Source organism: Trichechus manatus, unplaced genomic scaffold (assembly GCF_000243295.1).
Source record: "Trichechus manatus latirostris isolate Lorelei unplaced genomic scaffold, TriManLat1.0 scaffold00052, whole genome shotgun sequence".
Lineage (NCBI taxonomy): Eukaryota > Metazoa > Chordata > Mammalia > Sirenia > Trichechidae > Trichechus > Trichechus manatus.
The window spans coordinates 15,348,544-15,376,204 of NW_004443988.1; the positions used below are offsets into that span (position 1 = coordinate 15,348,544).

Genomic DNA, 27,661 nt, shown 5'->3' on the forward strand with positions numbered 1-27,661 from the left:
CTTTCCTTCCTACTCATTGTTCAGATCAGCATTTTAATAATCTTTTAATTAAGCAATGCTGTTCAAAGAAAACAGGCCATATGAAGCTAAAGAAAATTTGCTAAGTTCAATGTTTTTCAAAGTGCAATCATTTTCTTAGACCTAATTATTAAAAATCCATGTGAAACAAATACCACAACTGGTAAACAGCTACTGAGAATTGGAAGCTTCAAAATAAAGCCGTTGAAATCACTTAGTTACACACCTTCTCTGTGAAGCCCATTGTTTCCACTGAAAACCATACTGGAATCCTTGCGTAAAAGAAGTTGCCTTCTGGCTGTCAAGAGCTACACTGGTAGTAACTCAGGGATCCAGATGTCTGCAGTGGTTAAAACAAATGTTCTGCGTTGGGTGCTTGCTCTGCTTCCCTCTGTAAGGTTTTTCACAAAGGCAGCAGAGTAAGAGCGCACATAGCAACAGCACTCACAGCTGATTGGATAAAGGGTGTGCTCAGCCTCCCTGCTCACTAGGTCCACTACAGCTTCCTGTCTACTTGGCAGCACTGTCATGTTTTCTTTGCTCCTCTTAGAATTCAGCTGTGTTTAGGCAACTTGAAAGGAAAGAACAGTAGAATGATAATGACAAAGTATTCTAGTGTAGGTCTCTAAAATCTGTCTCTGCTTGCTTTCAAAAAGGAAGAAATTTGAAAGCTAAAATTTATTTCAATCAGTGTTTCACATAAAACTGAGGACAAAGAGGCGTGGGGGAGGGAATCAATTTACTTCACCTTTCAAGTAAATCGGGTTCTACGAAGTGAAATCCTCTGAAAATACAGAAATACAAAAACGCACAACAATTAGAACGAACCATCAACCTCCATCCACCTACAACTATGAGTTACTTTACAACAAACTTCAAATTCCTTGAAAAGCACAATCAGCTATTTTAAATGGAACAGGACCAGAAATAGTACCCCCACAAATTTGTGCAGTGCCATTTAAGAAGGTAAGAAAAACTGATGTTGATTAAAAATGAAAAACAATCATTTACGTAGTAAAATCTGACAAAAGATTTACTACGTATTTGCATAAAAACATCTCTTCTTACATAAAACAAAAATGACATTTAGCCTAAATTCATTTACTTTCTTTATCATAAAATCACCTGGAGATACGAAGGTACAGTAGATTTTTTTTCAGATTTCAAGTACTAGGCTTCGCTGTATGAGTTCACAGTATTTCCACAAGCTTTAACAATAACAATAACAAAATCCCTTCCCAACTTATACAGTTGTTTAGTGGGGTCAATGCAGGTGGTAGGGGGAGAAGATATGAAGGATCAAAAAAATTTCTCATTTCAGAAATATTTTCCCTGAGTATCACATGAACTAGAATAGTGGTTTTCAAATTTTTAAAGCAATGGAACCCTTTTTATTTTCCCTCTTCCAATAAAATGCATTACTGTCAGTGGTGGCTCTAGGAGTTCTATACTCTCTTACATAGATATCCTAGAGCCACCACTAGGACTGTGGAAAGAGGCTGCAGTTGCAGCTGAAGTATGATATTTATTACTCAAATCTTTACTTATCTGAGTCTCTGGAGGTAAAGGGTGGTGGCTGATGGAAATGTTGGCAGTACTAAAGCATCTACCACCAGCCACTTATTGATGTTGCCACCGCAGTAGATAAATCAGACACGAACAGTACTTCATTAGTACAGATTAAGTTCCTTTTTATAACAGTTACTTATTAGACTTAATGAGCACCAAGGGGCTATTTTTAAACGAGGGGCCATGAACAGCACTGCAGTTTCAATATCTACCCCAGTATCCACAGGATTCCTTCCCCACTATACAGTCTGAAAGTCAAAGGATTAGGGATTAATTACAGCTAACAATTAACATGTTTAAAAAGTAAATGTAACACGTAAGAGTTAAATCTCAGTATTACCTTAGTGTAAGTAAAGAATCTGATCACTGACTCTACACTTAGCCAAAGAGGGAGCTGCTAAGCCCTCTAGGAAATGACAAGGGAGATATGTTTTCAAATACAATAAGCCTCAGGTACGTGACTCAGGAAAAAGAATGGAGCGAGGATTTTGGAGTCAGGCTGACCTCGGTTCAAATCGCGAAATCTGCCATTTAATAATGGTGAGTCGTGTACAAATTACTGAAATGTCCTGAACTTAAGTTTCCTCATCTGTAAAATGGAGTTAACTCACAGGGCTATTGTCAGGACTACAGGCCAGTCGGGTCTGTTGGTTACTGAGGACCCTCAAACTTCTTCAAACTCACAGTCTTTGCAAATGTTATTCCTCCTCTGCTTGGAGTGCTCCCCCATACTCTCTTCCTTCGATAAATCTCAGCTTCAATTTTTCTTCCCTTGGGGCAGTTTTCCCTGATCCAAGACTAGTCTCAGGCCCCCAGTACTTTTTCTTAGTACTTAAACCCATAAAATGTTAAATAATTATTTGCAAAATGGCTGGTTCTATGACAGTCTCCTCTGCCACACTGTAAGTGCCATAAAAGGAGGTACCATGTCTGTTTAGTTAATTGCTTTAACCCTAGCACCCAGCACAATGCCTTGAACATTCTACCAAAACCAAACCCACTGCCATCGAGTCAAGTCTCACTCATAGCAATCTTTCAGGGGAGAGTAGAACTGCCCCCATAGGGTTTCCAAGGCTGTAAGTCTTTACAGAAGCAGACTGCCACATCTTTCTCCTGCAGAGCAACTGGTGGGTTTGAATTGTCAACCTTTTGGTTAGCAGCATTCTAGGCCCTCAAACAAATGTGTTGATTCAGCCAAATAATAGATTGGCTTGTAAAATAAACAATATCCGCCATGAAATATGTGCTCCCTTAAACAATTAACTATATGAGACCAAAAAGCAAAGATGAGATGGCAAGGAGTAGAAGGGAAGCTAGATCAATGGAAACAGAAAAAACAGGATGGGAATAATGAGAATGCTGACACATTGTGAAAATTTTAACTAATGGCACAGAACAATTTGTATAAAAACTGTTAAAGGGGAACTTAATTTGCTGTGTAAGCTTTCACCTAAAACACAACAAAAGATTATTTTTAAAAAAATGTGTTGAATAACGTATCAGTGGATGTAAAGTACCTAGAGCCATGCTTGATTTATATCCCATACACTATTTGATTTCATTCCACAATCATATGAGGTAAATAGAACCAAACCCGTTGCCACTGAGTCAATTCCAACTCACAGTGACCCTACAGGACACAGTAGAACTGCCCCATAGAACAAGTATCATTATCTTCATTGTTCAAATAAGGGAATTAGCTTAAAAGTTTATTTACTCAAGTCATACAACTAGAAGTGAAAGGAAACCAAATTTTTTAATTAATAAATTTATAATTCAAAATTAACTTTTTCTTATACCTTTTAAAAAAGGAAGACTAATACATAATCTTTAAAATGTTTTTGGAAAAATTTCTTTCAGTTATAATCCTTAGACTTTTAAAGTAAAAACTAATGATATCATATCTGTAACCTAAAACTCTTGATTAACATCACAGACAGAACTTATAGAAAAAGATACTACATTTATTTAGTCAGAAGCATATAATTATAAATGACAAAATGCACTCCTAGAGACACCACCTTGAAAAATAAAACTCAGCTGAGAGATGGTTGGATTTAATAATGCTTCCTCTGTGCTACAGTTTTCCAATAATTCTCAGAATGGTACTTTATATTATTTCTGAAGAATGCTCACTTTTTGCTAGTTTGTTCGTCTTGGTGCACAAAGTTATAGTGGGTATGCTATAAAATAATGGCATATTATCTACCTTGTAAATCTCAAAGGTCTATAAGCTAAAAATCTGAATAACATGAAATTCTACATTACGTTCCCAACTCTCAACCCCAGCCATGACAAACCCCTTTCCCCGTGCATCCCAGCGAGCATGATCATAAGCATGCTCTCCAAATGGATCAGTTAAAAAATATAAACTACTTATATTATTCTAAAGCAAGGAAATAAACTGGAAAGATCTTCTATAAGTTTTTTTTAAACGATCTTCTATAAGAGTTTTTTTTAAAACTATCAAATAGAAAATGGAAAAATTCTAAATATCAACTGTTTAAGTTCTATGCCCTCGATCAACAGAAATAATCGAGATTTATCTACTGATAGTAAGATACTTTATAGAAAATCACGCTATCTTTAACATTTTCTAAACAAAAAGAAATATTGCTAGCAGAAAAGAAGAACTCTTCAAAGGCAATGATTAAATAGCTTCCACACATACAGGCCCATGGGCCAAACAGCGTACCAATTTCTTTACATATGCATTTCCTCTAATCCTCAGTTACCATTATGCTCACAAATGAGGAAAGTGGCTTGTTACATGCTCAAAGTCCCACACAACCAAGTATGTAGACCCAGGATTCAAATTTAGGTCTTCCTAAATCAAAAATGAGTGCTCTTAAACCAGTACTATCCTTCCGTTAACAATTCCTTCCTTATATATGTTTCCATAAGGCAAATATGGCATCAACCAAGAAAAAGGTTAAATACAGAAATCTCAAGTTAGCATTTTCCACTCATAACTCATTCAATAACCAGCACTACAGCCCCATTATAACTCAAAACTGAAATTAATGTACTAGTTATAACACATGAAAACAGGACTTGACTGCTAAACAGAGAGCCAGGCTACAGCTGTAGTATGATCATAAGGACAACAATAAAAGGTTCAATCTGTAAAACTTCACTACTTCCTTATCACAGATCACCTACCTAATCCAGAGAAGTGCAAGAAAGTAGAAAAGGGCACTGAACCAGAAACCACAGGTCTGAGTTCTGGTAAAAACTACCTCTAACCAGCTTTGTGACCTTGATCACTTATCTCAAATCCCTCATTTCTAAGTCAGGAATCATTCTTTTTTGCCTGCATTGTTGGTTTGTTGTGAAGATAAAGTAGGATAAGATACAACAATTTTGAAAATAGTAACATGCTTCACAAACAGAATATCATCGTCCCTGGTGGTCTTCTGGGCTATAGTGGGAAAAGTTTAGGTGTGGTAGTGTAAACATGTTTGCACAAAATCCAACCTCACAACTGCAAAGATCCCTTAAAGCAGCAAGACATAAGACAGAAGAGCCAAGCAGTCTAGGGGTTCAAGTTCTTCCCATTTACAAGCTGTGCTATCAAATTATTTAACCTATCTGAGCCTACTTCTTCATCTGTAAATGGGAATAATAATTTCCTTCGGGCTATAAACCACCTAGCCCAGCACTTGGCTCTCAAATACTTTTTATTTTCCTCTGCAGACATCAGTTCTAAAGAATGTTAATAAAGGGTGAAATGTGCCAAAACACTCCCCCCTCAACAGATTAAGGACAATACATGAGTAGTATCTACATTAACAATGGGGATGAAATTTAAATCTTGACTACCAAACAAAATTTAAATCTTGACTACTTGTATGGCACTGATATTCTGAAAAATTTCTGAAGTGTCACATTTAATAACATATTTAACAGCTTAGTATGACTTCACTAGGTCTCAAGGAAGACTAAACAGCCAAAATTTAACACTGTCAACAGCTGTGTAAAATAGAGATATTTATGGTTTTTTTCTCATTAAAACAGTTTTCATTCAAAAAATGAAATATTATGCTATTAGGTCTGTATTGGGATAATGTAATCCAACTATACCGTGCATTTTTTAAGGGCTAAGGGCTAAAAGATTCTTAAAATTAAAATCTTAAAAGTACCTGAAAGACTTAATTGGGGTTCTCATCCTTCCAAAGATTTTGGGGTATGATGACCCTGATTGGTTCTAGGAGCAGAGCCTTGTTTACAAAATCTAAGATCTGGGAGAGAAGAAAATGTTCCAGCCTGGTTTTTTGGCATCATTCATACTACATTGTTTAAAATGAGCTAGAACAGGTGTTATTTATAATCTAAACTACTGAACAAACACTTTGGCCAACAGTATCTTGTACACATGCTAGTCAGACTTTGTAAGTATCAGGATCAGCTGTAAGAATTCATTTAAATATAATATTTAGTCTTTATAAATTAATATCACATTATTACATAAAATGTGTGCCAAGACGCACATGGATTCTTTTTTATCCATACCCACACTTTTTCTCTTAAGACATGTTGTGAATGTTGTCAATCTCCTGCTGTTATATTACAAAGAATGCTATGTTCACTTCCGTCTAAATCTAAAACCAATCATGAATTGTTTTATTCTGACAGAACAGCGTTTTACTGGAAACCCTAGTGGCGGAGTGGTTAAGGAGCTACAGCTGCTAACCAAAGGTCAGCAGTTCAAATCCACCAGGCACTCCTTGGAAACCCTATGGGAAAGTTCTACTCTGTCTGATGGGGTTGCTATGTTTTTGGTGTTTTACTAATCCAGGGAGATAACGTATCCTACATTTACTTTTCTCCTTTGATAATCACAACTTTGTGAAACAAGCATATTTTACAGATGAAGAAGCATAGAGATTAAGACAGCTCGGGGGTGACTAGTTAGAAGAACCTAAAAACCAAAAAAACCAAACCGGTTGCTGTCAAGTCAATTCCAACTCTTAACAACTCTTTCGGACAGAGTAGAACTGCCCCAGAGAGTTTCTAACGAGCGGCTGGTGGATTTGAACTGCTGACCTTTTGGTTAGCAGCCGAATATTTAACCACTGCACTACCAGGGTAGGTTTAATTCCAAGTCTTGTCTTTTTTCCACATAACTACCTATCACTGGTAGATATCACTACTTCTACTAATTATGGTAGGAGTCATACAAATGACAGATTCCTCATTTTAAGTTTTGGAGAATGTTAGAATTTTGGTAGAATGAAACAGTTATGTACAATTGAGTTAAGTTTGTGTAGCTCTGAAAGGGCTCAATCATTAAGTTCCCAAATCTTTAATGCTTACATTTCTAAATTTGGCTAATTTCAGACTATTTCATATAGGCCTGTTCCCAAATGTCTAAATTCTTTTGGCTACCTATAATAACTCAAACTCTAACATGCCTAAAACTGAACTGATTTTCCTCTGCATAAGATTTTCCATTATTATCAATGGCATCCTACCAATTCCCTAAACTAACAAACTTTGGCAACAGCAATCAAAACAGTCATTTATTGTGTGCTTACTAAGTGCTTGGCACTACCACTGTACTCAGGTTACACCATTTAATATTCACAACAAACCTATGAAACGGATATCATCTCAATTTTAACAAATGAGGAAAGTGAAGCTCAAAAAAGTTACATAACTTGATCAAGCTTACACAGAGCAGGTGACAGAACCAGAACTTGAACCTATGTCTTTCTAGTGCCAAAATCTATGTCTTCAATCTCTATGTCAGCGTTCTTCAATCTGTAGGATTAACGTGCTGTGAAATTAATTTAGGGGGTTAGGAGTGTCTTTTTTTTTTTTTTAATAAAATAGGATAAAGAAAAGATCAGCCATCACTACAGGTAGCAAGATGGAGTAATGACTTTTTTTAGGGGGAGGGCAGGGTATTGCTACAGGACAGCAACATCAAATGACTGTGGATTGCAGTGAAAAATATGTTAAGGCCACTGCTCCATGTGATGCTGTCTCTCAGTTACCACCATCCTCCACACAATGCCCCCAACAATATCCAAATAGGTTATTAGGTTCTACCATATCATATTCAGCCAGTATCACATTTGTAAGTACACATTAAAGGTTGATTTTAGGTTTTATTTTACCAAATAAAATTTGAGACAGATAGTTGTTGCTAGAGATTTACAGCCAAAGTTCACACATACCTCATAGGCTGTCACAGCTCAGTTCTACAGATCTTCCTTGACTAGAAGTGATCCTACACTATTAAAGACACAGATATTTAGTGATCCCTAAGCATGCAGAATGTACAAGTTCTGTAACTTCTAAACATTTCTGTGTAGAGACAGACAAGATTTTTTTCCCCTCATACAAATGCTACAGTCAACCTTTCTATCAAAGCTCTCCATTTTCAATGTCATTTCAGTTTATGCGATTATTTCACCCAGCAAACCAGTGGAAAGTACTTAACATTTAAACACCTCAGTAGTTTCTAACCTTTTACAACCAGGAAGGTTTTAGCTGCATCATCTAGAGGGGGAATTAGTAAGGCCACAGAAAGTGGTAGTGGAGTTGTAGGGGTTCTGGAAGTCTGTGCAGGCCATCTGATACTTTCTCTCTGGGCCAGCCCCCACTCTTCCAAAACAGCACAGGATAACCTCCACTCCTAACTTGTCTGCTGACTCCGGAGAAAAGGCAGGAAAACCCTACATTTGATTACAACCTACATGAGGGTAGAGGCCATGTTAGTTCTTCTTGTTTTATTTCTAGCACATATGTGCTGGGCACACAACAGGTGCTCAATAAATATTTGTTTTGGAGACGAGAGGGGGCCAAATTTCTAAAATTTTACTATATCTAGTTTTAAAAATGATAACTCATACTTAACTAATATAATTTTGTAATCATTAAATACGTATTAGAGAAGATACTGAACAGAAGAATTCAGATTGCTTTGTGAAAAAAAGAACTTTCTGTCAAAATATGTGCATTTTGGGAGAAGAAACGTTTTAGAAATCAAACATTTCTGAAACAAAGTCTAAGTGTTTTATACTAAATCAAAGCAAGCATTCTATGTTGTCAATCCCTTGATTTAGTACAAGTATCAATGTAAGTTATAAAATACTAGACGCAATATCCTATAAAGCACAGCTGGAACAAATTGTCTACCTCATTCTATATTTAAACAGAATGAAATTCCAGTTCATGGAAGACAAGATTTGAGTGCACTAAGAGGACAACAAAATGGCTAATAATTGGGATGACCATAAAATTTATAGTTTAAACAGTGACACATTTAGAGTAAAAGGTAACATGACAATTATGAAATAAGAAAGGACACAGGTACAACAGACAAACCAGGACCCATCCTGTTACACCAGAAAGCTTGAACCTAATGGTACAGTTAAATAGACATATAACATGGTTAATTCAAATATTTCAATTCTTTTAAATATGAGTTTTTTATCCCATAAAACTCACTCCTGAGTCCAAATATAAAACTTGTTATCTTAAAAGTTACATACTATTTGAAATACTTTACATCTCTGTTAGCTGTTTTTGTTTTGTTTTTTAAGTTACCATGTGCAATTTACTGCATCTTAGCTTACTTCTATGTGATGGAAAGGGAAAGATTAAGTCCTCACCCAAAGGCACTGGCAAGGATTAAGAAAGCAATGGGCACTTTATAAAAAAATTAATTTAAGGGAGCACAGTAATCATAGGTGATACTGTTTATTTTATTAGTCAATCTCTTATTTGGATGAAAGGTGACCACTGGAAGTGGCTTCAGTTTCAAGTGCAAAGGATATCTTAGGGCAATAGTCTCAGGGGTTCCTCTAGTCTCTTTCGGTCCAGTTTAAGTCTGGTATTTTTTAGGAATCTGAGTTTTGTTCTACATTTTTCTCCTATTCTGAGACCTTCTATTGTGTCCCTGGTCAGAATGCTCAGTAGTGGTAGCTGGGCACCATCTATTTCTTCTGGTCTCATGCTAGAAGAGGCTGTGGTTCTTGTGGGTCATTAGTCCTGTGGGCTAATTTTTTCCTTGGGCCTTTCTTCGGTTTCCTTCACTCGCCTTTGCTCCAGACAGGAAGAGAACCATAGTTATCTCTCAGATGGCTGCATGCAATTTTAAGGCCCCAGATGCTACTCACCAACCTAGGACATGTGTCTTAGTCATCTAGTGCTGCTCTAACAGAAGTACCACAAGTGGATGGTTTTAACAGAGAGAAATTTATTGTCTTCACAGTCCAGTAGGCTACAAGTCCAAATTCAGGGCATCAGCTCCAGGAAAAGGCTCTCTCTCTCTGTCGGCTCTGGAGAAAGGTCCTTGTGATACCTGTCTTTCCTTGGTCTGGGAGCATCTCTGCACAGGAAGGAACCTCAGGTCCAAAGGACGCGCTCTGCTCCCGGCACTGCTTTCTTGGTGGTATGAGGTTCCCATGTGTCTCTGCTCGCTTCTTTTATATCTCAAAAGATATTGCATTAAGACACTAATCTTGTCAACCTCATCAGTATAACCTCATCACAGTGATAGAATTTATAACACATGAGGAGATCACATATAATCTCAACATAGTGGTAGAGTTTACAACACACAAGGAAATCACATCAGATAACACAATCATACAATACTGGGAATCATGACCCAGCTAAGCTGCTACGAACATTTTGCGGGGGACACAATTCAATCCATGACAATGTGGAACATCACCTTTATGAGCTATGTTATGCCAATTCACCTAGATGTCCCCCGAGACTATGGTCCTGAGCCTTCAAACCCAGTAACTCAGTCCCACGAAGTGTTTGGATATGTTTAGGAAATTTCCTTAACTGTGGCATTTAGGTTTTTTTAACAAACATCTAATAAATGCCAACTTTGTGCCATGCATCATGACAGGTGTGAGGGATAGAACAGATGTAGATGTAGAAGAAGCGAGGCACAGTCCTTGCCCTTGGAGAACAAATATTCTAGTGAAGGAGCGTCTAAAACAAGCCAATGAAGGAAACACAAATTGTGATACATGTCCCGGTCTTCAGTTCCCTGAGTATGGCAAGATCTTTCTAAATTCAGGACCTCTGTGCTATTACTCTCTTGGCCTGGGATGTTCTTCCCCTCATACCTCACCCAGCTGGCTCCTTCTCATCCTCAGCTAACTCTCAGAGGCCTTACCTAACTGTCCTAACCAAAGAGGGCTCTGCCCAGCTCTTCGCCCTTGGCGTGAATTCCTTCAGAGCACTTGGAATGTGTACTTCTCTTACTTCTTGAAGAGATGTTACTATGTTCATAATAATAGTAATATTTACTGAATAATTCATTTATAATCAAATACTATTCGGAGCATTTCATTTAATCATTACCACAGCCCTTTAAGTAAGTACTATTACCTACTCCCTGGGTGGCACAAACGGTTTGTTCTTGACTACTAACCAGAAAGTTGGCGATTCAAATCTACCAAGAGGCACCTCTGACGAAAGGTCTGGTTATCTGCTTCCAAAAGGTCACAGCCTTGAAAACCCTATGGAGCAAAGTTCTACTCCGACACACATGGGAGTCGCCATAAGTTGGAACCAGCTCAACTTGACGGCAATGGGTTTATTTTTTTTCTTTTTTTGATTACTCATCCCATTATTCAGATGAAGAAACTAAAGACTGAAACGTAAAGTATTTCTGTCCATATTTCTAAAATAATGAGCATATACTGTCATTTCTTGGTTTTTAAATTTTAGACACTATCTCTAATTTCTTTGTTTTCCTCTTTTTAGCAGCCTAGTGTCATGGACGAAATAGTCTGTTATTTATCTGAGGATATGCTGTTTGTCACTTGAGCTTATTTATTACCATTTGACTTTCTTCTAGAACTACCTATGTATTACTTTGACAACAATATTAAAATATAATCTCTCAGCCTTTGTTTTTTTCCTTTCCAATTCCCGGAGGAAAGCTGGATGAACATTATTTCATTTCTGGTGCTAGATCCTAGAGGCAATTGTACTCTTGCTACAAATAACGCAGTATACAAATTAGCCAACTGGCTAGCAGGAAATTTGAGTTTAATTTTTATAGCTGGACAAGTTACTTCCCTTCTCTGGGCCTTATGTTTTCTCAACTGTAAAATAAAAGAGACTCACTCTCTCTTAGGACCTTTCCAACTCTGAGTTCTAGCAACAGAATGATTCTGAAAGTAATTCGAGAATAAGAAAACCTTTCCATGTCCTGAGCTCTTTATAATGCAGTTTAATCTGTACCAATATGTAACCTGAGGACTTCTTTTTCTTTTTCTTCATTGTTAGCTATTCCGAGTCCCCAGATATACACCTGAACTTTGCAACGTAAGCTGCAAGAAGAGCACAGGCCAGGGTTGTTATATGCTAACCTACAGAAAAATGCCTCTAAGACCAGCAATCAATCTATAGACTAATGATTAAGATTTGAATATACTTCCTCAAAAGCATAGGTATATTCCTTACCTCAATTTCTGAACAGTGTACACATGCCCAGAGCAACAATATTTAAGAAGGGAGTTATGAGTGACAGAATCCTAGGCCTAGAAGGAACCTCTGAAATCATCTAATCTCCCATCAGATGAGGCAACTGATGATCAAAGAGGCTGCAGATTATTCACATACCCAGTGGCAGAACTAAGACTAAAAATCTGGAAATTTCTACCACAGAACAATGAACAAATCCCTCCTACAAAAAAAAAAAAAAAACTTTTTTTCTCGCTATAAAGGTCAAGGAGGAGATACATGTCCATTCTCTCCTTAACACACGTAGGAAAGCTTATCCATATCGTGGGAATCACCTTCACTGCCACAGCTCCCATGGTTGGAGGGTACAATTGCCTCTACTACCACTGAGCTGCCAATTGTCTGGAATGAGAGTAGGAGGAACCTCCAACTAGATCCTGTTTTTCCTCCCCTCTACCTGTTACAACCACAGTTACTTTAAAACAAAACAAAACAGTGCTGCATACTACTCACACTAAGGTATCACAAAACAACAGATCAGTGTTATCAGTATTGTGTGCCATGTCAATATTCCCAAGAATTTTCATAAAAGGTAACACTAGTCTCTCAATATATTACAAATAAAGAATGGTGGCAAACGGAAAGTAGAGAAGAAAAAAGGATTAGCCAGCAGAAGAGACGAGCTTCAGATAAATTTTATAGCACCAAGTCATAATGCACGGCCCTGGTGGTACAATGGTTAAGGGCTCAGCTACTAACCAAACTCGAATCCACCAGCCACTCCTTAGAAATCCTATGGGGGCAGTTCTACTCTGTCCTATATGGTTGCTATGAGTTGGAATCAACTTGACAGCAATGGATTTGGTTTTTGGTTTAGGTCATAATGCAATTTAGAGGGCTAAAAAAAACTGAAAATCAAAAGGTTAGCCATACAACTCGAACAAATAGCAACACAACAGCAAAAGAAGCCCACAGCCACCAGAAAAAAAGAAATAATGAAGATTAGAGCAGCAATAAATGAAATAGAAACACAGCAGAGAGAATCAACAAGACTGAAAGTTGGTTCTCTGAAAAGATCAACAAAATTGATAAACCATTGGCCAAACTGACAAAGAAAACAGGAGAGGAAGCAAATAACTAAAATAAGAAATGAGATGGAGGACATTACAACAGACCCAACTAAAATAAAAAGGATTATAAGAGTACTACGAAAAAACGTACTCCAACAAATTTGAAAACCTAGAGAAAATGGATAAATTTCTAGAAATACATTACATACCTAAACTAACACAAACTGAGGCAGAAAACCTGAATAGACCCTTAATAAGAGAAGAGACTGTAAAGGTAATTTAAAAAAAAAAAAAACTCTCAACAAAAAAAGCCCTGGCCTGGGGGGCTTCACTGGAGAATTTTACCAAACATTCAGAGAAGACCTCACACCAGTCCTACTCAAACTATTTCAGAGGATAGAAAAGGAAGGGATGCTCCCAAATTCATTCTAAGAAGCCAGCATAACCCTGATATCAAAGCCAGGCAAAGACACCACAAAAAGAGAAAATTACAGACCAATATCTCTCATGAATACAGGTGCAAAAATTCTCAACAAATTCTAGCCAATAGAATGCAATATCATGTCAAAAAAAAAAAAAAAATACACCACACCCAAGTGGGATTCATATCAGGTATGTGAGGATGGTTCAACATTACAAAAATCAATCAACTTAATCCACCACATAAACAGAACAAAGAAAAGAATCATATGATCATCTCAATCGATGCAGAAAAGGCATCTGATAAAAGTCCAACACCTATTCCTGACAAAAACTCTCAATAAAATAGTAAAAGAAGGAAAATTCCTCAGTATAATAAAAGGCATCTATACAAAACCAACAGCCAACATCATTCTAAAAAGAGAGATGCTGAAAGCATTCCTCCTGAGAATGGAAACCAGACAAGGATGCCCTTTACCACAACTCCTTTTTAACATTGTGCTACAAGTCCTAGCTAGAGCAGTAAGGCAAGAAAAAGAAATAAAGGGCATCCAAATTGGTAAAGTAGAAATAAACTATCCCTATTTGCAGATGATCTGATACCCTACATAGACAACCCTAAAGATTCCACAAGAAAACTACTGGAACTAATAGAAAGATAAAGCAGAGTGGCAAGATATAAGATCAACACACAAAAATCAGTTGGATTCCTATATACCAACAAAGAAAACTACAAAAAGGAAAACAATACAATTTATAATATCACCTAATAAAATAAAAAACTTAGGAATAAATCTAACCAGGGACATAAAGACCTATACAAAGAAAACTACAAAACACTACTGCAAGAAACCAAATGAGACCTAGCGATTTAGCAAGTACTTTCAATTCAAACCTGGAAAGCTATGGATGGACACAGCTAGGCCATGGGTGGCTGCTCCTCACCTGTAAAGAAAAGTGATATCCATTGTTCCCAAAGGACCAGTATTTGACAGCCTGAGGGTGATATGGTTCAAGTGACAAGCAGCGTCCCCCATTTCCTGATGTAGAAGTTCTGGGCTTCAGGCCCAATCATCTGCCCTTTGTAAATGGCCCGGGAGGTTCTGAGGCAGACAGGGTTGAAGACTGCCGTGCTTTCAGACAAAACATAGGTAATAAAACAGATGAATCTAGGAATAAATCTAACCAGGGATATAAAAGACGTATACAAAGAAAACTATAAAACACGGCTGCAAGAAACCAAACAAGACCTACATAAATGGAAAAACATACCATGCGTATGGACAGCAAGACTCAACACTGTAAAAATGTTAATTCTACCCAAAGCGATCTACAGATGTAATGCAATCCCAATCCAAATACAAACAGCATTCTTTAACAAGATGGAAAAACTAATCGTTAACTTTATATGGAAAGGAAAGAGGCCCCGGATAAATAAAACATTATTGAAGAAGAACAACAAAGTGGGAGGCCTCACATTACTTGATTTTAGAACCTACTATATAGCCACAGTAGTCAAAACAGCCTGGTACTGGTACAATGACATACACATAGACCAAAAGAACAAAATTGAGAACCCAGATGTAAATCCATTCACCTACAGTCAATCATCTTTGACAAAGGCCCAAAGTCCATTAAATGGGGAAAAGACAGTCTCTTTAACAAAGGGTACTGGCAAACTGGATGTCCATCTGTAAAAAAATGAAACAGGACCCATATCTCACACCATATACAAACACTAATTCAAAATGGATCAAAGACCTAAATATAAAACCTAAAACTATAAAGATCATGGAATAAAAAATAGAGACAATGCTGAGGGCCCTAAAATATGGCATAAATAGGATAATAAAACATAACTAACAATGCACAAGCACCAGAAGATAAACTAGATAACCGGGATCTCCTAAAAATTAAACTCTTATGCTTATCAAAAGAATTCACCAAAAGAGTACAAAGGGAACCTACAGACTGGAAAAATTTTCTGGCTACGGCATATCCGACAACAGTCAAATCTATAAAATACTGTAACACCATAACAATAAAAAGACGAATAATCCCATTAAAAAATGGGCAAAGGATATGAGCAGACATTTCATCAAAGAAGACATTTAGGTAGCTAACAGACACATGAGGAATGCTCGTGATCATTAGCCATTAGAGAAATGCAAATCAAAACCATAATGACATACTATCTCACCTCAACATTACTGGCACTAATCAAAAAAGCAGAAAATAACAAATGAAGAAGTTGTGGGGAGACTGAAACTCTTACGCATTGCTGGTGGGAATACAAAATGGTAAAACCACTTTGAAAAATGATACGGTGCTTCCTTAAAAAGCTAGAAATAGAAATACCATATGATCCAGCAATCTCACTCCTAGGAATATATCCTAGAGAAATAAGAGCCGTCAAACGAGTGGACATATGCATACCCATGTTCACTGAAGCATTATTCACAATAGCAAAAAGATGGAAACAACCTAAGTGCCCATCAACAGATGAATGGATAAACAAATTATACAAAAGAACAATGATGAACTGGCAAAATATCTCACAACGTGGGTGAATCTGGAGAGCACTATGCTGAGTGAAAAATACTGTATGAGATCACTATTATAAAAACTCAAGAAAAGGTTTACACACAGAAAGAAACAACGTTTGATAGTCATGAGGGAGGGGAATGTTGGGGGGAAGATCACAAACTAGATAGTAGATAAGTGGTAACTTTGGTGAAGGGTAAGACAGTACACATAATAGGGAAAGTGACTAAGGCAAAGTCACAAAAACTTCACAGACACATCCAAACACATTAAGGGACCGAGTTACTGGGCTGAGGGCCGGGGACCATGGTCTCAGGGGACATCTAGGTCAATCGGCATAACATAGTTCATAAAGAAAAGGTTCTGCATTCAACTTTGGTGAGTAGCGTATGGGATCTTAAAAGTGTTCGAGCATCCATCTCAGATACATCTACTGGTCCCATTCCATCTGGAGCAAAGGAGAATGAAGAAAACTAAAGATACAAGTGAAATGTTAGTTCAAAGGACTAAAGGACCACAAGAACCACAGCCTCCACCAGCCTGAGACCAGAAGAACTAGAAGGTGCTCAGCTGCCACCACTGACCGCTCTGACAGGCATCACAATAGAGGGTCCCGGACAGAGAAGGAGAAAAATGTAGAACAAAATACAAGTCCACAAAAAAAGACCAGACTTACTGGTCTGACAGAGATTGGAGGAACCCCAAGGCTATGGCCTCCAGACACCCTTTTAACTCAGAACTGAAGTAACTCCCGAAGTTCACCCTTCAGCCAAAGATCACACAGGTCTATAAAAGAATTGCCGTCAAGTTGATTTCAACTCATAGCAAACCTATAGGACAGAGTAGAACCGCCCCACAGGATTTCCAAGAAGCCCTGGTCACACAGTGGTTAAAACTCAGCTATAACCAAAAGGTCAGCAGTTTGAATCCACCAGCCGCTCCTTGGAAACTCTATGGGGGAAGTTCTACTCTGTCCTACAGTGTCACTATGAGTTGGAATCGACTCGACCGCAAGGTTTTTTTTGGTTATAAAACAAATAATTTAACACACATGAGGACCATGTAAATGAAACCAAATGGGCAACAGCTGCCCGAAAGCAATGACCAGAAGGCAGGAAAGGACAGGAAAATGGAATGAATATAAACGGGGAACCTGGGGTGGAGAAGAGGAGAGGGTTGACTCATTGTGGGGACTGTAACCAATGTCATAAGACAGTTTGTGTATAAACTGTTGAATGAGAAACTAATTTGCTCTGTAAACTTTCACACACACACACACACACACACAAACACACACAGAATGGGCAGCTACTTATATTTCTATAGCACCCTATCTTTTATACAGGGAGTTTGTGTACATCTTATTTGATCCCCTAATAATTTTGTGAGGTGGGCAAAAATATCCCCGTTTAGAAACAAAAAAGGAACACTGGAGAGTTAATTCTTAGGGTAACAAAGTTAACAAACTACAGAAAAAGAATGCATAAAATTTTCTAGTAATAATAAGTTTTATGCTACATCACAAAGATACTACAATGTATGCAAGCACCCAACCAAAAACAAATACTTATTAGTAGCAACTAAATGCCAGGCACCAGCCTATACATGGAAAACACAGCAGTGAACGATCGCCGCTAAGTTTCTGCTCTCATGCCTATTGGGGAGAAAATTAAAAAAAAAAAAAATCAAATAAATACAGTATACCAGGTCAAGTACTGATAAGTACTATGAAGAAGAGTAATGCAGAGTAAAGAGAGAACAAAGAGGGTTGTGCTCTTTTTCACAGGATGATTAGGGAAGGCTTCTTTGAGGAGGTGACAAACGAGCAGAAAGGCAAATGAAGTGAAGGATAGAACCATGAGACTTGTGTTCCAACAGCAGACAGCAAATACAATGGCCCCACAGTGTCAATGTGCTTGTCAAAACTGAACAGCGAGACCAATGTGGCTAGAACACAAGAACTTTGGGAAAGTAATAGGAAATGAGATCAGAGAGGAGTGGCCTGAGACTTTCAGGTTAAAAATATAATTCTTCACGATATTCTTTTTTGTCATTTTGGAAAAAAAATCTTGCCATTTCATCAATGCTCATTTTTAAGTCCATTTTGTTTAAATAATGTTTTTTAAAAAACTAAATAAGGAAAAATCTGCTAAAATCTTTAATCGAAACTATCCTATTCACATGACCTACATTCTTTTTCCAAAAGCCGATAGCTGTACTTGTTTCTACATTTACCACACTATTATGATGTATTCTAAAACTTTTCTAAATGTCCAACATCAGGGTCTAAACTCCCTTTCTGTAACAGGAAGCAATTTACTTCCATAAAGGCAATGTGATTAAAAGACATTACTGGGACAACTAGGGAAATATGAATATAAACTATATACTACAGATTAGTATTGTGTAAGTTAGGTTTCTTGAATGTGGTAATTGTATTGCACATATATAGGAGAATATTTTTATATTGAGAAGAGGCATACAGTGGTGTGCTTGTAAATATTTAACAACTGTCTCTCCAAAGAAAAGAAGCCCTGATTTGTTGTGGTATCAGTTTCCATGGTGTAGATGCTGCCAACAGGGTTGATTTCAAACAACCAACTTGAAGCAGTTGAGAAGAAACATACGCAATCAGCTTTTGCAAAATGGTACCAGCCAGCTCCAGTATATTACTGGATACATTTAAAGTATTCAAGGCTGAAGTGTCATGATGCCAGACACTAACTCTTGAATTATAAGAACAAAAATCAAACAAAACTACATATCTCTATCTCATTTTCTAACTGTCTATAGTGAGAAAGCAAAAGTGGCAAAATGATCACAATCAATCTATGAAAAGGTATTGGGATGTTAACTGTACTATTACAATTTTTCTTTGGGTTTGAAATTTTTAGAAATAATAACATGAGAAGGAGCAATGTGATTGATAAGTTAGATTAAGTTAAATTACACAGCAAGCAAACTTTGGTATAATGAATAAATCAGAAATTTTCGTATACAGGTTCCCCTGCTATCCAAAACATTCACAGAACATTCCTATGAAACCTTTCGTTAAGCCGAAATGGTATAAAGTGAAGAAGCAATTACCATTAATTTATATGGGAAAATTTTTTGAGTGTTCCCAGACCCAAAAAATTGCCTATCAAATCATACCAAATAACACATAAAACCTAAAATAACACTAAAACATAGTAAAAGCAGGAATGATATGATAAATACATGGTCTACATAAAGTAGAAATAATGTATGTACAGTGTAGTTTCACTAACCAGAATCAGGAAGACAGCGAGCACACTGGAAGGCTGAGGTGGTAGTGATGGTGGCCCTGGTAGCCTAGCTGGCAATGGTACATGGGGCTGGGCTGAAGGGCCAGGGCTCGAATCCTGCAGAAGAATGGGATTTATACTAACTGTGTGCTGAGGGATGAGTCCTACACTTAGAGATATGCACAGGGGACAAGTTGAGGATGGGATCTCTTGATGCACTGTTTATCCGTCACCAGACATTTGAGTAGATGTGGCTGGGTCATTCAATAACGGTGGAGGAGCTTGAGAGGAGGAGCTTGGGCAAGCCGCCATGTAAAATGGGAGGCAAATGCACTGATGTGGACATTTTACCAAGCATCTCACTTGCTTAGGAGGAATGAGAACAGGTATGACTCTTCTGTTGAATGCTATTGTCGCTTTTCGCCTTTTTTTTTAAAAGTGAAAATCCTCTTCGGGTTTCTTTTGGTTAGCGAAAACAGGTACAGATGTAGGTCTTTCATAAAAGCAAAGTGGTATTAAGGAAACTTTTGGAAACAGGAGATATCTGTTATCAGTATCTTTTTGTAATGTATACCAAATATGATATAGACCTTTAACCTAAAGTTATTTTTAACCTCAAAAAAAGTTTGTGCTCAAGGCACACATTCTTTTACTGTTAGAAGTTTTAAATAGAAATTACCCACTAGATGTGAGAAGCCATGATTCTCTCTTCACAAAAGAAAATTGCTGACTGGTAAAACAATGGAAAAGAATTTACTAGATGTCAGGACGAAGTTTTATAAATAACCTGAATTCAGACAGCCGTACCAAATTTTATTTCTATTCAAAAGAATATGAGCTTGATAAGTGGGAGAATAAAATATGGAAACTTCATATTACTTAATTTAAAACGTTAATCCTCAAGCAGATTCTGGGAAGATGGCAACATAAACAGATCATTGTTCTGACTCTCCCCCACAAATACAACAAGGAAATGGCACTTGGCTTTGAGGGACTCTGAATCTGAGAGAGTAGCAGGGAACTGCAAACAGGTAAGAATCAACGAATCAACAGCGAGTCACATATGATAGGAAAATGACTTCTCCTACGGACTCTGCCCCTGGCCCCAGCCACATGGGCCACCAGCTGCTCTGAACTGGGGAAGTGGCCCCAGAAAAGGAGCCTGTTTCCCTAACCATCACACCCCTGCCTATACAAAGAGACAGGACCCCAAGCTTCTGCTCTATAATCAACAAGGCAGATCTCCCCAGGGATCTGTCTGGAGTGTGCCAGCACCTCCCTGACCCAGACACTGTCAGCTACAAGTCAACTGAATTGCTACAGAAGGCCCCCTGCAGTGGAGTCTGCTCTCATAGTCAACACTCTACCTGCCTTCCTGCATAGCCCATAGCTCAGGCCTTTGAAACCAACAGATCAGACCTCTTGGGGAGTCAGTTTGGGTCTGGCTGCTCACCCTTCCAGTCAGTGCTGAGGACTGCCAAATGAAGCTACTGTGTGCTAGGAAGCAGGCATCTTGAGTGCGGGCTACACCCACAGCCAAAATACTACAGTGGAGGCTCTGATAGCAACAAGACAGACATCACTGGAGGTCCGCTCACAGCATGACAACCCCTCCCCCACTAGGACACTGTTACCTACAAGCTTGCAGTGAATTGCTATAGAAGGCCCTGGAGTGGAGTTTGCTGCCATAGTTAGCACTCTATCTGTCACTTTGGGCACCCTATAGCTCAGGCTTCTGAAACTAACAGGGCAAATCTCCCTAGGGGTCAATTTGGGTTGGTCTGCCTCCATTTCCGGTTGATGCTGAGGACTGCTGTCTGAGGTCGCTGTGTGCTAGAAAGCAGGCATCTTGAGTGAAGGCTGCAATTTACAGCTAACAATCTATCAGGGGGATACTGATAGCAACAAGGTAGACTTCCGTGAGGATATAACCAGAGTGAGATACTCCCTCCCCGACCTGGTAACTGCTAGTTGCCAGGGGGTTGCAAACTGCTACAGAAGGCCCCTGGAGCAGAGTCTGCTCCCATAGTCAGCACCCCATAGCTCAGGCCTCTGAAACCAACAGGACAGACCTCCCTGGGGATCAACTTGGGTCTGTCTGCTTCCCCTTCCGGTCGGTGCTGAGGACTGCTAATGCTGCTGTGCACAAGAAGCAGACATCTTAAATGGATGCTATACTTATAGCCAACATATTATGGGAGGAGTTCTGACAGCAACAAGGCAGACCTCCCTGAGGGTCCATTCAGAGTGTGACTACCCCCGACCCCCCACAACCAGTAACTGTTGCCTGCTAGACTGATATGAACTCCTAAAGAAGGTTCCCTACAGTGGAGTCAGGAGGTGGGTCACCTAAGTGGAGACTGCTCCGCCAACCACCACCGGGCCACTGGGGCTCTGAAACCAACAACACAGATCTCTTGAGGTCCTTCTGGGGAGTGCCAGCCCCTGCTCCTCCTGAAACAGAGGAAAGTCTACCTGTACTTTCCCCTGAATGCCAGCTCAGATATAAGGGTGCCCAAAGAGCAGGGAAGGAAACCTCAGACAAAACTGGAATGCAACACCTAGCCCTGAAGAGGGTTCAGTGGGTGTGAGTTTGCCAACTAAAAACATGATTGTAGAAACAGAGAAGGGAAGGGAGTAATAACCAGAGACAGGGGACTGCGCTCCCGGTGGACAGACTAATTAGTCCACAGTATCTCAACTGAGTGTCAGTGCCTGCTGGTGGACAGAGTGACCACAGAATGTTCTCTGGTGTTGTGTGGGTGAGATGGAAAGTTGGAAAAAGAGATCTGGAACTAACAAAATCCCAATTAAACCAGGGAGGGAGAAGGAACTATCACAGAAAGGAAGAGGAAACGGTGAGCAAAAGCCAAAGGTTCTGCCCACCTAAGAGTTTCTTGCATAAAGTAGTGGGGGTAAAAACATCAAATACTGGGGAAAACTGAGAAACTTCCCTAAGAGTATGCTCCACGGACACCCTTTTAGCTCAGTAATGAAATCACTCTGGAGGTTCACCTTTTAGCCAAAGATTAGACAGGCCCATAGGACAAAACGAGACCAAAAGGCCATGGACTAGAAGGCAGGAGGGGACAGGAAAGCTGGTAATAGGGAACCCAAGATCAAGAGGGAGAGTACTGACATGTCATGGGGTTGTTAACCAATGGCATAAAACAATATATGTACTAACTGTTTAATGAGAAGCTAGTTTGTTCTGTAAACTTTCATCTAAAGTACAATAAAAAAAAAACCTGAGAAACTTAACACCCTAGAAAATTCCAATGCCCCAACACAAATCACAAGGCACACAAAAAACAGAGAAACAACAGGTCATCCAAATAAACATGACAAAGGAGTGAAACCATTATCTAGGGATAACCAAATAATGAAAAATAATAATTTAAACATAATTAAAGAACCAAGGGAAAACAAAGACAAAGAGCTAAAAAAAATAAGAAAAACAATGTAAGAACAAAATAAGGATCTAAAAAAAGAGATATTGTAACTGAAAGGGACAATAACTGAAATAAGAAACACAATAGAAGGACTTACCAACAGATTTAATCATGCAGAAGAAAGAATCAGTGAATTACAGAATAAGATAGTTAAAATTACAGACACTTAAGAGCAACAAGAATGGAGGCTCAAGAAAGCTGAGACCAGTTTAATGGAATTATGGGATAACACCAAGAGACCTAATATGTACACCATGGAAATTCCAGAAAGATATGAGAGAAAGGGACAGAAAGAATACTTGAAGAAATATGGCAGCAAATTTCCCCAATCTAATGAAGGACATGAACCTACAAATCCAAAAAGCTCAAAGAGCCCCAAGCAGGATAAACCCAGAGAGATCTACATGAAGACACATCATAGTTAGGTTCTCAAAAATTAAAGATAAAGAGAGTATCCTGAAGACTGTGAGAAAGAAGTAGTCAAATATAAAGGATCTCCAATAAGGTTAAGTGCCAATTTTTCCTTAGAAACACTGGAGACCATAAGGCAATGAAATGATATATTTAAAGTGCTGGAAGAAAAAACAAACAAAAAAACCTCCCATCAAACAAGAATACTATCACCAGCAAAACTGTCCTTCAAGAGTGAGAGTGAAATTAAAACATTCCCAGACAAACAGAAGCTGGGAGAGTTCTTATTCACGAGACTGGTCCTACAAAAAATACTAATGGGAGTTCTGTAGCTGGAAGAGAAATGACACTAAAAAGTAATTCAAAGCTAAATATGATCCAACTATATACTGTTTACCAGAGACACACCTTAAACCCAAGGACATAAACATGTTTAAAGTCAAAGAATGGAAAAAAAAAAATTCCATGCAAATAATAACCAAGAGAGCTGGGTTGCAATCCTAATATCAAACAAAGTAGAATTTAAGACAAAATCAGTTAGAAGAGATAAAGATGGACATTATATAGTGATAAAAGGGTCAATTAATCAAGAAGATTTAGCAGTCTTAAATATATATGCACCCAACATCGGAGCACCTAAATATATAAAGTAAACTCTGATAGAATTGAAAGGAGAAATAGATAGTACTACAATAATAGTTGGAGACTTCAAAACATCACTTTCAATATTGGACAGTATCTAGAAAGAAGTACAACAAGGAAACAGAGGACCTGAATGACACTATAAGCCAACTAGACTTAACAGACATATATAGAACACTCCACCCCCAAACAGTACAATATACAGTCTATTACAGTACACACGGATCATTCTCTAGCACAGACCACATTTTATGTCACAAGTCTTGATAAATTTAAAAAGACTGAAATCATACAAAGTATTTTTTCTGACCACAAAGGAGTGAAGCTAGAAATGAATAACAGAAAACAACCTGGAAAATACACAAACATATGGAAATTAAACAACACACTATTAAACTACCAATAGGTCAAGGAAGAAATCACAAATTTTTTAGCGTCAAATGAAAATGAAAGCATAACATATCAAAATGTATGGGATGCAGCAAAGACAGTACTCAGAGGGAAACTTACAGCAATAAATGCCTACACAAAAAAAGAAGAAAAGATCTCAAACTAATAGTCTAACTCAACACTCCAGGAATTAGAAAGAGAAGAGAAAACTAAGCCTAAACTTACTAGAAGAGAGGAAATAACAAAGATCAGAGCAGAAATAAATAAAATTGAAAACAGAAAAACAAGAGAAAAATCAATAAAACCAGAAGTTGTTTTTTTGAAAAGATAAATAAAATTGAAAACCTTTAGCTAGGCTGACAAAGAAAAAGATGCAAACAACCAAAAAAAAAAAAAAAAAAAAAAAAAGAAACAGGGGACATTACAACTGACCTGATAGAAATATAGCGAATTATGACAGAATATAAAGAACAACTGTATGGCCACAAACTGGATAACCTAGATTAAATGGACAAATTCTTAGAAGCACACAACCTACCCAAACTGATTCAAGAGGAAATAGAAGAAAAGTCTCAACAAACCCACAACAAGTAAAGAGATCGAATGAGTGATCAAAAACATCCCAACAAAAAAAAGTCCTGGACCAGATGGCTTCACTGAGGAAGTCTACAAAACATTTAGAGAAGAATTTATACCAATGCTGTTTAAACTCTTCCAAAAGATAGAGAAGGAAGGAACATTCCCTAATTCCTTCTATGAAACAAACATAACCCTGATACGAAAACCAAAGACACCACAAGGAAAGAAAACTAGGGGACAATATATCTTATGAATATATATGCAAAAATCCTCAACAAAAAACTAGTGAACAAAATCCAACAGCGTATTAAAAGAGTCATAACCATGACCAAGTGGGATTTATCCCAGGAATGCAGGGATGGTTCAACAGTAGAAAATCAATCAACCACACGATCATCTCTATGGATGCAGAAAAAGCATTTGATAAAATCCAACACTCTTTCCTGATGAAAACCATAAAGAAGACTGGAAGAGAAGGGAAATTCCTCAATATGATTCAGGATATATACGAAAAGCCAACAGCCAACATTATACTTAGTGGAGAAAGGCTGAGAGTTTCCCCTTGAAATCAGGAACAGGACAAGGGTGCCCACTCTCACAGCTTCTACTCAATATTGTAGTAGAAGTCCTAGCCAGAGCAATAAGACAAGAAAAAGAAATAAAAGGTATCCAGATTGGAAAAGAAGAAGTAAAATTATTTCTCTTCACAGATGATATGATCCTACATACAGAAAATCCTAAAGAGTCCACAAGAAAACTTCTAAAGCTAATAGAGGAATTTAGCCAAGTTTCAAGGCACGAGGTCAGCAAACAAAAATCAGCTGAGTTTCTACATACTAGCAGTGAGAAATCTGAAAGGGGAAATTAGGGAAACAATTCCATTTATAATAGCATCTAAGAGAATAAAATATGTAGGAATAAATCTAACCAGAAAGTGGAAGACTTACATAATGAAAACCATAAAACACTGCTGAAAGAGCTCAAAGAAGACTTATATGGAAAGATGTTCCATGCTCATGGATTGGAAGACTTAACATTGTTCAGATGTCAATATTACCCAAAGTGATCTATAGATTCAATGCAATCTTGATCAAAATTCCAATAACTTTCTTTACGGAAACAGAAAAACCAATGCTCAACTTCATATGGATTGGCAAGAGGCCCCAAATAGCTAAAACAATGTTGAAAAAGAAAAACAAAGTAGAGGACTCACACTTCCTGATTTTAAAACACACTATACAGCTACAGTAATGAAAACAGCCTGGTAATGGTATAAAAACAGACACACAGACCAAATGAATAGAACTGAAAGTCCAGAAATAAACCCACACATCTATGGTCGAGTGATTTTTGACAAGAGTGCTAAGTCCATTTGATGGGGGAAAGAAGAGTCTCTTAAATAAATGGTGTTGAAGAAGTTTAATTTCCACATACAGGAAAATGAAACAGGATCCATGCCTCACACAATACACAAAACAAATTCAAATGGATTAAGGACCTAAATGTGCAAACCAAAACCATGAAATTCTCAGAAGAATAAGCAGGGGCAATGCTTTCAGGCCTAGCTTTCAACAATGGATTATCTGACATAGTAACAAAACACAACAGCAAAACACAAAATAAATAAATGGGACCTAATAAAAATGAAAAACTTTTGTTCATCAAAAGACTTTACCAACAAAGTGAAAGACAAACTACCAACTGGGAGAATATCTTCAGAAATCCTATGTCTGACAAGAATCTAATAACCAAAATATATATAAAACTTCGACAACTTAACAACAAAAAAACAAATAACCCAATCATAAAATGGACAAAGGACTGGAATAGACATTTCAGTGAAGAAGACATTCAAATGGCCAGCAAACACATGACAAGATACTCAGCGTCACTGGCCATCAGAGAGGTGCAAATCAAAACCACCATGAGATATCATTTCACTCCCCCTAGGATGGCTAAGATTTAAAAAAAATAAAAATAAAAAAAATAACAAATGTTGGCAAGAATGTGGGGAAACTGGAACCCTTATCCATTGCTGGTGGAAATGCAAAATGGTACAGCCATTGTGGAAAACAGTACAGAGGTTCCTCAAAACCCAGCAATTGCACTCCTAGATACCCAAAAGACTTGAAAGCAGAGACCCAAAGAGACTTGTACACCAATGTTTACTGCAGCACTAATCACAATAGACAAAAGGTAGGAACAACCTAAAAGCCCATCAACAGACAAAATGTGGTACATACATACAATGGAATAGTACTCAGCAAGTAGGAGAAATGAAGTCTTGATACATGCTACAGTATGGATGGAGCTTGAATATTATGTTGAGTGAAATAAGCCAATCACAAAAGGACAAATATTGTATGACTTCACTTAAATAAAAAGACAAGAACAGGCAAATGTATAGAGACCAACATTTACTAGCAGTCACCAGGGACGGAAGGCAGGGGGAAAAGGAGGGCTAACTGTGATGGAAAAATTACATTAATTAAGGGTGGGGTTACACAGCTGATTATTGTAATTGCTGTCAATAAGTTGTACACCTGGAAAAAGTCAAATTGGCAAAAGTTATGTGACAGACTTACAAAAATGACAAAAAGAAAAAAACAGTAGCTGCTTAGGCTGCTTACGTACAACCAAACACCTCATGGGATTTAGTTCCTTGGTTTGGAGATTTAGTGTCATGGTTTTCATGGGACATCCCAGTTAATTGGCCTAAGAATGTGTTTAGTGCTTCTGTTCTATCTCCTAGTTGACTGCATAGTGCCTGGGGTCTTAAAAGCTTACAAGCAGCCATCCAAGGCACAATTGGTCTCTATTCACCTGAGGAGGTAAGAGTGTCAAGAATAGGAGG

General features: G+C 37.9%; 1 protein-coding gene across 9 annotated transcripts in view; it reads right to left on the reverse strand.

The window, feature by feature from the left end:
• ATOSA (atos homolog A) overlaps positions 1-27,661 on the reverse strand; it is a 144,644-nt gene that overhangs the window by 106,715 nt on the left and 10,268 nt on the right. For 5 of the 9 annotated variants that reach the window (XR_002824323.1, XR_002824322.1, XR_002824324.1 and 2 more), the window contains exon 1: positions 245-2,896. The exons of 3 other annotated variants lie outside the window; for them this stretch is intronic. Coding sequence is in view for 2 of the 6 variants with exons in the window: in XM_023732501.1 (XP_023588269.1) it covers positions 245-281 (37 nt within the window). In the remaining 4 variants the exon portion in view is untranslated. Of the gene's footprint in view, positions 1-244; positions 2,897-19,336; positions 22,405-27,661 lie in introns of those variants that run through there. One more of the 9 variants, XM_023732505.1, reaches the window with a different exon arrangement.